This window comes from Mustela nivalis, assembly GCF_964662115.1.
Source record: "Mustela nivalis genome assembly, chromosome: 2".
Lineage (NCBI taxonomy): Eukaryota > Metazoa > Chordata > Mammalia > Carnivora > Mustelidae > Mustela > Mustela nivalis.
In genome coordinates this window covers 19402946-19416920 of record NC_139021.1, presented here as the reverse complement: position 1 = coordinate 19416920, position 13975 = coordinate 19402946, and the positions used below count along the sequence as shown (strand labels likewise).

Below are 13975 nucleotides of genomic sequence, written 5' to 3'. Positions count from 1 at the left end.
TCAGCAGGGAGCCTGCTTCCCTCTCTCTCTCTCTCTCTCTGCCTGCCTCTCCATCTACTTGTGATTTCTCTCTGTCAAATAAAAAAAAAAAAAAAGAAAGAAAATGACCTTTCTCTAACATCAAGTGCATATCAAGTCACCACTCACCAAGATTGATGACAAGTCCAATATAATATTGTTTTGGTGTCCCATTGCCCATGATTTTCCCTTTGGAATTATGTTGTTTCCCCCAGCACCCATCCTGGGGTTTAGGCACCCCAATAAGAAGGACTTGGACCACTGTGCTGCCCATGGTCCTTGTCCAACTGGCCCTGGCTCAGGACATAGGTCCTGAGCAGCGACCACGGAAGGCTCATCTTCCCAATCACACAGCCCTTACCATTCCAGTTCTGAGCCTCCAAGAGCCCCTGCAATCAGGAGGTGCATAAGACCCCTTCTTTCAACCAATCCTGCATCTGCCCTCTCCAGGATACAGAGATCTATGAATTGCTGACATCAGCTCGCCCTTCCCTCCAATTCTTCTTTTTAATAACATCTTTGTTGAGTTATAATTCATTTACTGTGTAAAGTGTCTATTTCACTTATTTTGGGCATAGTCACAGAGTCAATATTAGAACATTGCACCACCTCTGAAAGAAGCCCTACACTTTTTTTTTTTAATGAAACAATTATTTTTGAGGATTGCAAGTTGGTTACAGTTTGAATGGACTAGACACTCTTTCATACCTCCCCATCCCCCAGCCTTAGGCAACCACTAATCTACTTTCTGTCTCTGTGCATTTGTCCGTTCTGGACTTTCTATATAAATGGACTTATATGATATATGGTCTGTTGCAACTGACTTCTCTCACTTAGCATCATGTTTTCAAGGTTCATCCATGTTGTAGCACAAGGTTGATTCCATTTTATTGCTGAATGATATTCCATGATATGGATATACCAAATTTTATTTCTCTTTTCATCCATCGATGTACATTTGGCATTCTTTGGTTCTTGGTATACCAAGTCTCCCTCTCTTTAGCTCTTTGCCTCTGGTGACCCCAGATCAGGGGCATAGACTCCAATGTCTGTTTTCTAGGTGGCAGAGAAGCACATGTGAACCATGGCAAGTAAGAGAACATCTACTGGGGTAACCCTACTTAGCCATTGGCAAGTGGCCATCGTGACCTGATGTTATTAGAGCTTTAGATTGTTCCAGAGAAGCTAGATCCTAGATGTTTATGTGGAAATTTCCTACTTTTCAAGTGTTGGTCAGTGAAAACAACCAGTGTGTGAGAGAGACAGAATATAATTCTGGTTGAGACTAAATGCTAAAGGTAATCCCTGGTGATGCAGAGACACATCTCTCCTTCTGGAGCCCATGAAGGTTTGCTGGAATGTGAGCTCACCTGGCAACTATTGCCTTCTCATTTGGCATCACAAAAGGACTATTAATCTCTTTGGAGGAAAGAAAGACCCAGGTCTAAAGTCAGCACTCTGGATCAGGAGGGAGTGGACTTTCTCTTATCCTTTGGCTCATGACTATGCTGGAACAGAAAAAACAAAGCACCATGAATGTTTACTTTAAATTAGTGCTCAGTTACCTTGCAAATTACCCATGGCCTTCTTCAGGAGGGATTATAACCTGCTAGTATGACTTTCATTATGACATGACTTCTATCATGGTTGAGAACTGCTGATTCTATACAACATGTGCCCTGAATCCATGAGGACAGATTTATGGAAATGGGAAAAGAGAAACAGTGATGGTATGGTCTCCTTACATATGAGGATGCCATGGCAGTATAGGTTGGGAGTGGAAAATATTGAGGTTCATGACAACAGAAGGTGTTCATTATGTAAATAACCACTTTGCTTACCACGGCGCACTTTCCATTTTGTTTTGCATGTGACCACAGAGAAAGTGGGTATTTTTAAAGGGAAAGAAATTCATGAAACCAATGGTGTAGTGCTTGACATGTACAAAGAGACTTTAAATTCATTATCTAATTTGAGCCCCTGCAGATAAGCATTTTTACCTAACCCTGTTTTATAAATTGAGACATGGTAGAGAAGACATGACTTGATTAAGGTCATCAAACAAAGGGAGCCAAAGACTTAAATGCTTAGGATTAAATTCCAAATCCCATATCTTTTCCATCTATAGCTGCCCTTCTAGTACTTTCCAATATTGGTTTGAGGAATAGGATAGGTATTTTTACACTTAATAATATAGTGTTTTATTATATTTAATTTATAGATTTAATTTTATTTTTATATTTAAAATATATTTTGTGTTTTGAACATTTATAATTTGTATTATTTATATTGTATCAATACAGTGTGTGAGTTGATAGTTATTATCCACTCAGAAAATAAGAAAAGGAAATAATGATTTTCAAACTATTTTTATATTTTCCTATTCTTTGAGTCATTAACACTAAATTAATTAATCAGATATGCATATTAATTACTGGGGGATTATAAAGAAATATGATGATAACAACAGATATGGGAGACATTCAATCAATCAGTCTCAACCAGAGAATCTCCTTTCCTTCCCCTATCTCAATCTTCTCTCCCTTCTTCCTTTTTGTCTTCTTTCCTTTCCTCTTTTTTATTTTCTTATTCAGTGAGGGGATAATTTATAAGAAGCAAGAAACCCTTCAGAGTCAATCAAAATTGTGCTTTTTTTGCTTAATGCATTTATACATTCAATTCATTCAACAATGAATATTTATTGGATTACTGCATTGGTTTTTCTATTGCTGCTGTAACAAATTGACATAAACTTGGCAGCTTGAAACAAAGAAAATGTATTGCTCTAACTCTGGAGTCAAAAATCTAAAGGTGTCAGCGGGTTTGCATTCCTTCTGGGCTTTCGGAGGGGAGAATCCACTGCCTTGCCTTCTCCAGCTGATAGACACCACTTACATTTCTTGGTTCCTGGCCCCTTTCTCTTTTCTCTCCACTTTCTTGCTTCTGTTCTGACTTCTACTTCTGCCTTTGGCTTGCAAGTCTCCCTCTCATAAGGACCCTTGCAGTTACATTGGGCCCACCTAGATGACTCAGGATAATCTCCTAATGTTAAAAACAGCTGATGAGCAACCTATTCCATCTGGAACCCGAACTCCCCATTGCCCTGTAAACTAAATATTCAGAGGTTCCAGGGATTGGGGATATTGTATCTACTATGTGCCAGGCACTATACGAACTTATATTCTGTGGGATTCTGTTTTGCTAATTAGATATACTTATCACTGACAGCTGGAGATCTGTGTGTCTCTCCATTTTTCTATTTGAGGGACATAAATCATTCGAATGTCCCATGTCTGCCTCTTTAGGCACACAACAGATATACCAGCTGTTATTTTGTGTCAGCTAAATAAGAAAGTACCCAGCATCTGATGTCACCACTAACCTCAAGTGAAGTACCTCCCTTTGAGGCAGTAGCTGTAGATCATTCTCAAACTGACTATGGTCTCTCATTATTGAATGGTACTTCTTTTTTTTCTATTGTAATTCTCTCTCCTATCACGGGTTAACTAATACTTAGTGTAAAAGCTGACCTTTATTGGCCTCACCCACTTTCATAAGGGATGGAAATAGGGAAAGGTGTGGAATTTATCATCTCAATAGGGACACCTTGGCAAGTGAAAGGAAGTACTATTAATAATCCTTCAGAAACTGTAGGTAGAAAAGAGGGCTGTCTTGGGAATAGTGGGCCATAGGGGCTCCCTAAATATTGACTCCAAATGAATAACAGCCCTAAACACTGTGAAAATGTATTGAGTTCTCCATTGGCATACAGCACTGCAGAAGCTGGATGTACTTCACTTCCTTTAATTCTTACAACATAAGGTGGGTATTATTATTATTAATCATCTCTAGTTTAGAGTTGAGGGAAATGAAGCTCAGAAATTTAAATACCTAGCTCCAACTAGTAAGTTGCTAAATTAGGATTTAATCCTAATTTTGTAAAACACTAAGCCAAATACTTTTTCTCTTATATCGCCTTCCAGAAAAAGTGTAGATTCTTGGAAATTGTTGTCTTCAGCTGGGGGCAGTTGGGTATTTTAAGAGATGTTAGACATTAGAGATACACAATGACTTCATTAGAAGTCTATGGAAAAGCAGGAGCTGTAATAGATACTTTCTCTTTGTCTGTCCTTTAGGTCTGTCAGTTTGTCGTCTCTGTAAATGGGCTCAATGTGCTGCATGTCGACTACCGGACGGTGAGCAATCTGATTCTGACGGGCCCTCGGACGATCGTCATGGAAGTCATGGAGGAGTTAGAGTGCTGAGCAGGTAGACATCCTGGCCCTTCAGTGGCCTGAGAATGATCGAAGCCAGGATAACACAAAGCAATGCAATGACAAGACTTCCACGCACATGGATGGTTTTGGACGCACAAAATGTCTCCATACATACACATCTTGATTTGCATTTCATACACTGTTTGAATGTGGAAGAACCGGGTAGATCATCTTTAAAAAAAAAAATTATGTCAGTGTATAAAAAAGTTCAGAAATGAAATTTCCTTACGTAGTAGAATTGCCTTACTCAGGTTCCATTTGTAGTTCTCAGCCATTGTTTTTTATTTTGGTTTGCAAACAGCAACATGCTAAAATCGCCTCATAGGATTCAATGGAGTAGTTGTTACAGATTTTAAATTGTTCTCTTACCAAAATGAACCTGGAACTCTTTATGGAAAGATCTGGATTTCACCAAGCTTCAAATTAAAGCAACATCCAAAGGAATATTACCTGTTAACTAGCATTTTGAAGAGGTTCTAAAGCATTCAAGTGCTTAAAAGCCATTGGAAAAAAATGACTTTTTCTTAATTCCTGCCTTTAGTATCAACTTCTAACCTATGTTTTCATTTATGGCGTTCATTAGAAAACAAAAACCTTGTGATGAATATAGATGGGATACATAGGGGGATACTACTTCTGATTATTTGCTCTGATTTCTCTTTCTGAGCCTAAATAATTTTGTCTTATCAATCAGCTACAGAAGCATTCTAGAATTAATCCAGAATATGTTGAATGTCAAAACAGAGGAATTTGTATATATACATATCAAGCCTCTGGCAAGATTTCACGTTGAAGTTGTCCCTTTTTAAATGAAGTATTCTAGAGCTTGGCCCATATGTGATAAAAACTTGAAATTAAATTGCCTTGTTGGCCTGAATTTTTACTAGCTTTCTAGTGTAACATATTCTAAGGAATGACATGTCCTGCTTCTTTGGCGGGATTATTTTTCACCAAAACATCATCTTGTGTTGTCATTTTTCAGCTCACTGTATATATGCATGTTTCTTTTTTTGGTTTAGAAAAGAATGCATTTGGGGGCTTGTTGTATCGAGGAAATTCCTCAAAGTGCCAAATTAGGTAGTCAGGGAATGCCAAATTCTTGATTTCATGTGATGCATTCTGAACAACCAGGTTACTTTCTTATCACGTATTAACAATGAAATATGAATGTTGTACCTCAGTCATTCTTTTTGTGATAGGTTATCATAATGTGTTGGTACTAGTAAAATGAACATATCGTGCTACAGATGTTACATATATATGTTTCTGGTAATCCAGCTTTTCTGATCTTAGCTTTAGTCAGAGAATAGGATTTTGAAGTAATATAGAACGTCTAACGTTAGTACCGTCAATCTCCATTTGGGAACTAGTAGCAATTTTTTGTGTATGTGCGATTATACTGTATGCCAGGCTTTGTGCTACGGCACTTGACATATGTGATCTCTTTGAATCTCCATCAAAATCCTCCAAAGGACACCTGAGTGGCTCAGTGGGTGAAGCGTCTGCCTTTGGCTCAGGTTATGATCCTGGGGTCCTGGGATCAAACCCCGCATTGCGCTCCTTTCTTGGCGGGGTACCTGCTTCTCCCTCTACCTGCCGCCCTACCGGCTTATGCACACGTGCTCTCTGTCTCTCTGACAATAAATAAATAAAATCTTAAAAAAAAACCCTCCAAGAAGGGTATTATCACCCTCATTTCTCAGATATGGAAACTAATGTAAGCAAACTTCAATATCCGTGTTCTCACTGCTGCAAGATCTGCTTAGATTCAACCACGGGTTTGTTTAATGCTAGAGCCCATGTTACCGCCCCTCCCCCAGCCTTTCCCCATTTAGGGACCTACTGTTCTGGGGTTACTTTATACCCAGCGCTGTGCTAAAACTATACATCACTTATTCCTCCTGACCCATGAGATTCAGTATCGCCATTATCTCTTGTTTTACAGCTGAGGAAGCTGATTCATACAGAGATTAGTCATGTGACTAAGACCACACAACTAGTGAGTGGGAGACCTTAGGATTCAGCTCAGAAAGTTCTTAGGATGTCTTTAAAAGACAAGTCTTAAATGCTGCCTCTGTTCAGGTGTTCATTAAGTTCAAAAGAAGGAGGACCACCTTTGTCGATGGCATCTTCTTCTTGCCTGCTATCCGTACTTTGAACTCATGTCCTAATGCCGATGGTCTTGGGCCCTGGCATAATATCACTTCCCTTTAACCAACCTAAGCCCCAGAGAAGCATCTGTCTTTCTTTACTCCATTCAGCTTCCTGCCAGTGGAATTTCTTTGATTCAGAGTTTATTGATGTCTTCGGTCAAATGAATAGGAAGGGAAGAAGAGGAGGAAAGAAAGGAGGGAGGAACTATTTCTTCCTTTAGCTCCCATCACCCTCAGATGAAAGGCCAAATGCCAGAGAATTCTATTTAAGGTCAAGAGAGCTTTGCCTTAGCTACTCCTCGGCAACCCCCCACCCTGACATCCTTATGTGGTAATGAAAGTGAGTGCTCCCATTCCCATCGGGACACTACTGAGCTCCCTCCAGCCTTTCCACCTCAGCTTCTCCTCTCTGCAATATGACCTCTCTGTCTTTGCCTGGAGAAATCTAAGTAACTCCCCTTAGATTCTATCTTCTCTGAGAAATCTTTGCCAGCTCCCCACTTCTGGGCTTGACTCCCCTTGTCTAAATTCCCATGGGCCCTTATGCATCAATGCCCTGTGTTTACAGCACTGATGATATTTACTTGGAGGTTGTCCATCACGTATCTGTCTCCCTCACTACACTCTGAGCATCAGCAGGTGGTGACACGGTAGTGTAACAGCTGTCCCTGGCTGCTGGTGTGCCACCCCACAACATGCCTCATAACACTCTCTGTGCTTAGGATCCTGTACATTGGCAAATGGCGCAGAGCTCTGCTGGGATGGCCAGCCACTGGTCCAGGTGGTGCCGGGTGGGTTCCCATGAACATTTGTGGTCTAGGAAGGCTCTGTGCATGGGTGTCCCAGATGGCTGGTGCTGTTGGCTAAGGTGTCTCCTTCCACCCCATGTGGCCTTTCCCCAGAGCTCCGAGGATTCCTCATCACACCTCATGAGATCAAAGAAGGTGAGAATGGAAACTGCAAGGAGCTTTCATGGACTTGCCTGGGGAGTGACCCAGAGTTACTTACGTAGCGTGTTGCTGGTCAAAGCAAGTCACTAAACTAGCTGAGAATCAAGAGGCAGGGAATGGTCTCTCCCTTTGACAGAAGGAGCTGCAAAGAATTTATGGCTACTTTTAATGCACCAAGAGTAGGTACTCACCATTCATGGAATAAAGGACCAAGGAGCTACCTAGTTTCTGAAAGGCTCTGCTTCCCAGATGCAAGTCATTGACCAAACACTGGGTAGAAGTTCCTTACTAGGTTGTGAATAGAGCCCAGTGCCTAATGAAAACTTCAAAGTTGGAAAATCCTAAACTAATGGTGCCACATGGGGCCATGGAGAGCACAGTGTCCTGTCCTCATTTTACTGATGAGCACAGCTCAGTGTGGAACGTTCCGGTGGCACACCCGAGCTCATGAGGCTTGCTAGGGACAGAGCCCGGGTCAGATGCTAGTCTTCTGCTTTCTAATGACATGTCCTTTACAAGATAGCTTTCTGTAGCAAACAGAAATGTGGTGAAAATAGGCCTTTGGCTCTGGGGTGTTCATAAAACACAAGGGGTGCTGTCTACCTGTGAAGGTGAGAGATTACATTTTAATTATCTCAGGCCATGGATTGTGAAATCATATCCTTAAAAAATAAGTATCTTGTGTGATATTTTAACAGGCAAATTGCTTTAAAATTTAGGAACTCCACTTCTAAATGAAACCTCAAGAATTATCCTAAATGAAGAGTGAGCAATACTCCTAAGAGCTTTTCTTTCGCATGCGCATTTGTGTGTGTGTGTGTGTGTGTGTGTACTGGCTTTCGTTGTTCCCCGAGAAAACACTTTGGATTTTTCAGGAGTTTGTGTCATGTGTTCGTGTTAGTGTGATGGAGGTGGAAATCTTTGGTTTCTTCATTAGTGTGGTATATGCTATCAGTGCAAGTTTGAAAGCCACGTTTGTTATCTCTGCTGTAGAGAGACAAATGCAGTTGCCTTTTGGGTCTGTCCTAGTGTGTGATGTTTGACTCTTAATGTCTGATGAATAGTTGCACAAGTTGCTAAGGGGACTAGTTGAGAAATGGCGGGCAACCGGAAGAAGATACCCATATTTGAGTAGATGAAATGCAGTCAGCTTCATGCCATCTTATAAAAGTGACTGCATTGGGGTGGTAGCAATTAACAATTAACAATTTAAGAATCATTGCTTTCCGTTCAAAATAGAGTATCACATTTCCAAATACTCTTCAAATATTTGTGACAAGAGTCAACTTTTAAGACTTATTTTCTTTTTTTTTTTATGATTTTATTTATTTGACAGAGAGGAGAGAGCACAAGCAGAGGGAGCAGCAAAGGGAGAGGGAGAAGCAGGCTCCCCACTGAGCAGGGAGCCCCATGTGGGGCTCCATCCCAGGACCCTGGGATCATAACCTGAGCCGAAGGTAGACGCTTAACTGGTTGAGCCACCCAGGTGCCCCTCAAGACCTATTTTAAACTGACACTAGCTATTCTTTCCTGTTGAGTATTAATCCTGTTTCATTTTCGTCAGAAGAACTTGGGAACATTTCAGTTTTACCAACTGGTAAGAATCCGTTGATATCACTGAGCATTGTTTTACTCATCGAAGGCAGAATTTCAGGTATAATATGCTTTTCCTCAGTTCAACACCAAAAGGGCAAATCTGCAGCATACCAAAATGAAGTTCATCGTCAAAGTTAGCATATGATATTATCAAATGCATTAATATATGTACTTAATTTATATGTTTATTTTTAAATTAGGTTGAAATTTATGTTTTCCCTTCTTAAGAATTGTAGCATAATACTGAAAATTATAATATGAAAATAGATTGTATAGTATGAAATAAATGTTAAATTTTTAAAGTGGTGACTTTAGGTTTACAGCTTTTCCTGTCTTTTAGGACAAATTAGCCGTTTTTTTATTCTAAGAAAGGGTTGCATTATAAAGTTGCTCTACTACTAAGCGATCAGAGAAAACATATGGGATTCATATCTAATTCTCTAATGTAGCCAAAAGTGCCATTTGTAACACTACTTAATGATGGATGTTTCCTGACGCTCTTTTGCCTGAAAAAAAAAAAGTGCATTAAAAAGCTTTTTCTGTACTGTATTTGATTTGGAATCATTTTCTCCCTACAAAGCCCCGTATTGATGAGTATTGTGGAATAACCTATATGGAAAAAATGTTATGGAGTTGCTTACTACTCTGGGAGAATGTTCTTTTTATTTTCAACTAATTAGGAAATTGATTACATAATTCAGTATGTGTGGGAGCAGGTAATGCATGGGATGATTGGATTACACTCAATATAAACCAAAGACACTTTACATTTTTCTCTCATTTCCTCCCTCCCTTCCTTCCTGCCTTCCTTCCAGAAACCTCGCTGAGACTGTCTTGCTAGATACTGTATATAGGCCCTGGGAATACAAAACTGAGGAGACATGACCCTGTATCCATGAGTTACTTTTGGGCCTGCCTCCTAGAAGTGCTCTCTCCATGGGAGGGGTGGGGGGGGCCGGTAAGAAACCATGGTGTTGAAGCAGGTGGTTTACTGCAAGAAACTACCATCTCACCCAAGAACCAGAACACTGACAGCAACTTACCCAGAGAATGATAAAGTCAACAACTTCACAACCCGTGTGCCCACTTTCCCTTACCCAACATAACCACAGCAGTCAGTGTTGACTTTACCATTCTCTTGTTTTCATTATTGTTTAGTTTTTTTTAATGAACTGTATTAAAAGGGTATCAAGTTTTATATAATCTGAGATTTGCATATTTTTGTTCAGAATTATATTACAGATTCTTCTAGATTTTTCTGTGTAGTCATCGTTTATTCATTTTTCACAGCTTCACAAATTTCTAGAGCCCCAGTTATTTTTTTGTCATTGGGCATTTGGGTTGTTTCCACTGTTGTCATCATCATTGGTGGGGTTGTTAGGAACATTTTTTTTTTTTTTAAGATTTTATTTATTTATTTGACAGATAGAGATCACAAGTAGGCAGAGGCAGGTAGAAAGAGAGGAGGGGGGAAGCAGGCTCCCTGCTGAGCAGAGAGCCCAATGCGGGGCTCTATCCCAGGACCCTGAGATCATGACCTGAGCCGAAAGCAGAGGCTTTAACCCACTGAGCCACCCAGGCGCCCCTGTTAGGAAAATTCTTATACCAACTCCTGGGACTAAGAGTAGGAATTTACCTTAGGCATTTACTTGGGAGAAGAAGTGCTGAGTCATGGGAAACGTGAGTGCTGACTTTACAAGGACACAACTAGTTTCCAAAATGGTGAGTCACTGTACACTCCTTTCCAAAATATGAAAGTGATACATGTTGTCAATATCTTCTCCAACACTTGGTATTCTGAGACTTCTTAATTTTTGTCAAATAAATGTCTATTTGGTTAATGATACTGAGAATCCTAATTAGCTCATAAATTTAAAGCACAGAAAATGTAATTGGCAATTTATAATCCTAACTTACTATATCAGTGTCTTTATGATGCCTCTATGTCTTGAAACTTTTTATCCTGTAACAACCCTGTGATCCCAATGAGGCAAGAATTATTGGAAGTCAGTATGACATATTTATGGACATCCAACAAATAACTATTAAGCATGTGCTATGGGTCTGTCACTAAGTCTTCGGCAAACAACAGCAAATAATACAGGTCCCTGTCTACATGAAATTTACATATTCTTGGGAGCCACAGATAATAAATAAATTATATAAATAAAACAGTTCATTTTAGATAGGAGTAAGTGCTAAGAAGTAACTGAAACCAGATGGGGTGATGGAGAACGACCAGGATTTCAGCAGGGTGGTCAGTAAAACGGTGCTCCTCAGTTCCAGTGAGGCACCGTTCTCATTACGGTCCATGTGAACAGCGCCCCCTGGAGTTATGCAGTGCAACAGCTCTGAGCCAAAGCCTCTGCAAACCTGGTTGTTGGCCTTAATACCTAAAGAAGGCTTAAAGAAATCAAGAAGAGTATTGCAGGCAGAGGAAGCAGCAAGTCCAAATGTACTAAGGCTGGAAAGGTCATAGGGGTTAAGAGCACGGGATCTGGAGACCTAGAGACCTAGATTCAGATTCCAGTTCTCATGCTCAAGAGCACATTCAGTTACTTGATGTCTCTAGGTATCAGTTTCCTGATCTGTAAAATGGGGATTATAGCACTGACCCCGTTTGTCTATCCTACTGTGAGGAGTAAATGAGGTAACACGAGTAAAAGGCTCATCCTTATGCCTGATCCATAATAAATAACCAGTAAGTGGATGCTTGTCTTGTTTTTCTGCCTTCTAAACAGAAAGGAAAATGAACTCTGGGGAAGTTATGACTTGTCTCAAATCCATGCCAACTAATGTATATGTGGGACTGGAGCCTGGGTCCCAGAATGTTTAGTCAATGCTCTTCTCAGTGCATCTTTCTGTGTCTTGGTTTTCTCATTTTTAAATGATATAATCATCTCAGGAGGCTATTATGAAGATTAATTAGTTAATACATTGAAGGGTCTTAGTACGGTGCTTGACACATAGTACTTTAAAAATAATGACTGATAGCTATTATTATTATTACTTTTTTAAAAAATTAGGTCTCATAGACTTTATCTTTTTTTTAAAGATTTTTTTATTATTTATTTGACAGAGAGAGTAACAAGTAGGCAGAGGCAGGCAGAGAGAGAGGGGGGAAGCAGGCTCCCCGCTGAGCAGAGAGCCCGATTTGGGGCTCAATCCCAGGACTCTGAGATCATGACCCAAGCCGAAGGCAGAGGCTTAACCACTGAGCCACCCAGGCACCCTGATTATTAGTAATATTACTATATCATGCTAATTTCAGCCATGGTGACACACACTAATTCATAAGATTGTCTATACATATATATCTTCATCACCAACCATGTACATTTTAGTTTTTACCATAGACTGGATAATAGATGGGTTAGAAAAATATATATGATCTTCGCTATACTCAGTTGAGTACATTAAAAGAAATCACTCACTCTGTCACCTTGGTTATACTCCTCGTGTGCTGCAGAGCAAGGATTTGCCCAGGTTGATTAGAAAACACAGCTCTGGGTTTGTGGCTGTATGTTGGGACAGAGTAAAAATCCTTCTGCTTTGGATAGTTACTCAGCTCCCTCACTTTGAAACCAAAAATTATAAATAAATAACTTACCAAACATAATCTTTGAAACTCCAGATCCCATACAGAGTAATTTCACAACACTGCCTATTAACCGTTTACCACCTGATCAGGTTCCTGGCAGTTTGATAGCCTGTTAAGAAAACAGTGAAAGTAATCAACGGGTGTGCCTTACGTCCCAGGGCAAACGCTCTTTCTCAGATACACCAGCAACTCCGTCTTGATTATCAAGAAGTTATAAAGGTTTCCTGAGCAAACCGTAATTGAGACATCTTTCCGTTTGTCTTTTGTGGGCACTAGAGGCTTAGGAGATTCATGCAGGAATTATGCAAGCGAAACCACCCGCTAGTGCTTCTGTTAGCACAAGCTACGGGCAGGCGGAGAGTGGAGGCACAGGCTGCTGCTTGCCTTGGACATCTGACGCACGTCCTGGAGCAGAAGAAAGGAGCGCTCTGTAAAACCCTTGGCAAAGCGTCTCGGGCGCTTACATCCCGGATTTGACAGCTCCCTTTTCCTTCGCCTGTCATTGGGCCATTGTGACCTTCTTTCATTGCCTCCTGGGACTCCATATCTTACTCTAAATTCCCCTTGCTCCCTTGGGACTAAATATTAAACTCGCTTCTCCCTAAAATCTGAAATGCCTGGGTCCACAAAGGCTGATTGATGATATAAACTTGAGGAAAGGAGCTAGGGATGAGACTTGGGCTGGGTAGGACAGGGAGGAGGAGGAGAAAAGAAGAAAGAAGAAGGACATCTGATCTGTTACCTCAACTTAGAAGAGGTGTCTGTGTGTGCACCAAACCGTGAGAGGAGCCCGGAGTTCAGAAGATCCGGATGTTCCTGAGGCTATGAAAGCTGAAGAAGAGGAGAGCCCTTACTCTTGAACCTGGGGTGACCATGGAGCATGTGACATGGGAACAGGAAGGTTCGTTAATTATGAAGCCGGAAGACTCCCAGGTGTGGAGCTGAACAGCGAAAGGGAGGAAGCAAGTCCTGTGAGCTCTAAGGAAGACTGGAAGGTCAGGGCAGCGAGTCTGTTAGACAAAGAACCCCTATTTTGTTTCGTTTTGTTTTCAGATTTTCTTTCAGCTTGTCCGAGCTACTTAAGATGTGAGAGGGGCTCCAGGGTGGCTCCGTCAGTTAAGTAGTTAAGTGTTTGACTCTTTGGTTTCAGCTCAGGGCGTGATCTCGGGGTCATGAGATCGAGCCCCGGGTTGGGCTCTGTGCTGGGCAGGGAACCTGCTTCAGATTCTCTCCCTCTCCCTCTGCCTCTCCCCCTGCCTCCGCCACACACCTGTGCACTTGCTCTCTCTGTCCCTCAAATAAAAGAAAATAATGTTGTTTTTGCTTGAAATGGAGGGGGAGGAGGTCATATACCGACTTAGCTGTGAAGTGCATGGTGTT

The 13975-nt window shown here is 40.9% G+C and overlaps 1 protein-coding gene and 2 long non-coding RNA genes across 7 annotated transcripts in view; 1 reads left to right on the top strand and 2 right to left on the bottom strand.

Annotated features, from left to right (window-relative positions):
- DEPTOR (DEP domain containing MTOR interacting protein) overlaps nt 1-9543 on the top strand; it is a 133352-nt gene extending 123809 nt beyond the window's left edge. Inside the window, exons 9-10 of one of the 2 annotated variants that reach the window (XM_082721782.1) lie at nt 4155-4287; nt 8735-9543. In XM_082721782.1, the coding sequence (XP_082577908.1) occupies nt 4155-4283 (129 nt within the window). In that variant the 3' untranslated portion in view covers nt 4284-4287; nt 8735-9543. Of the gene's footprint in view, nt 1-4154 lie in introns of both variants that reach the window. The other variant, XM_082721781.1, reaches the window with a different exon arrangement.
- The window catches only part of LOC309860170, a 45744-nt gene that overhangs the window by 12788 nt on the left and 18981 nt on the right, over nt 1-13975 (bottom strand). Inside the window, exon 2 of one of the 4 annotated variants that reach the window (XR_014309204.1) lies at nt 1389-1526. The exons of 1 other annotated variant lie outside the window; for it this stretch is intronic. This is a non-coding gene — a long non-coding RNA (uncharacterized lncRNA). Of the gene's footprint in view, nt 1-108; nt 520-1388; nt 1910-13975 lie in introns of those variants that run through there. 2 more of the 4 variants (XR_014309205.1, XR_014309206.1) reach the window with 2 other exon arrangements.
- On the bottom strand, nt 9441-13901 carry LOC309860171. Its single transcript, XR_014309207.1, has 2 exons — nt 13338-13901; nt 9441-12704 (listed from the first exon to the last, which is right to left on the bottom strand). It is a non-coding gene; the product is annotated as an uncharacterized lncRNA (long non-coding RNA).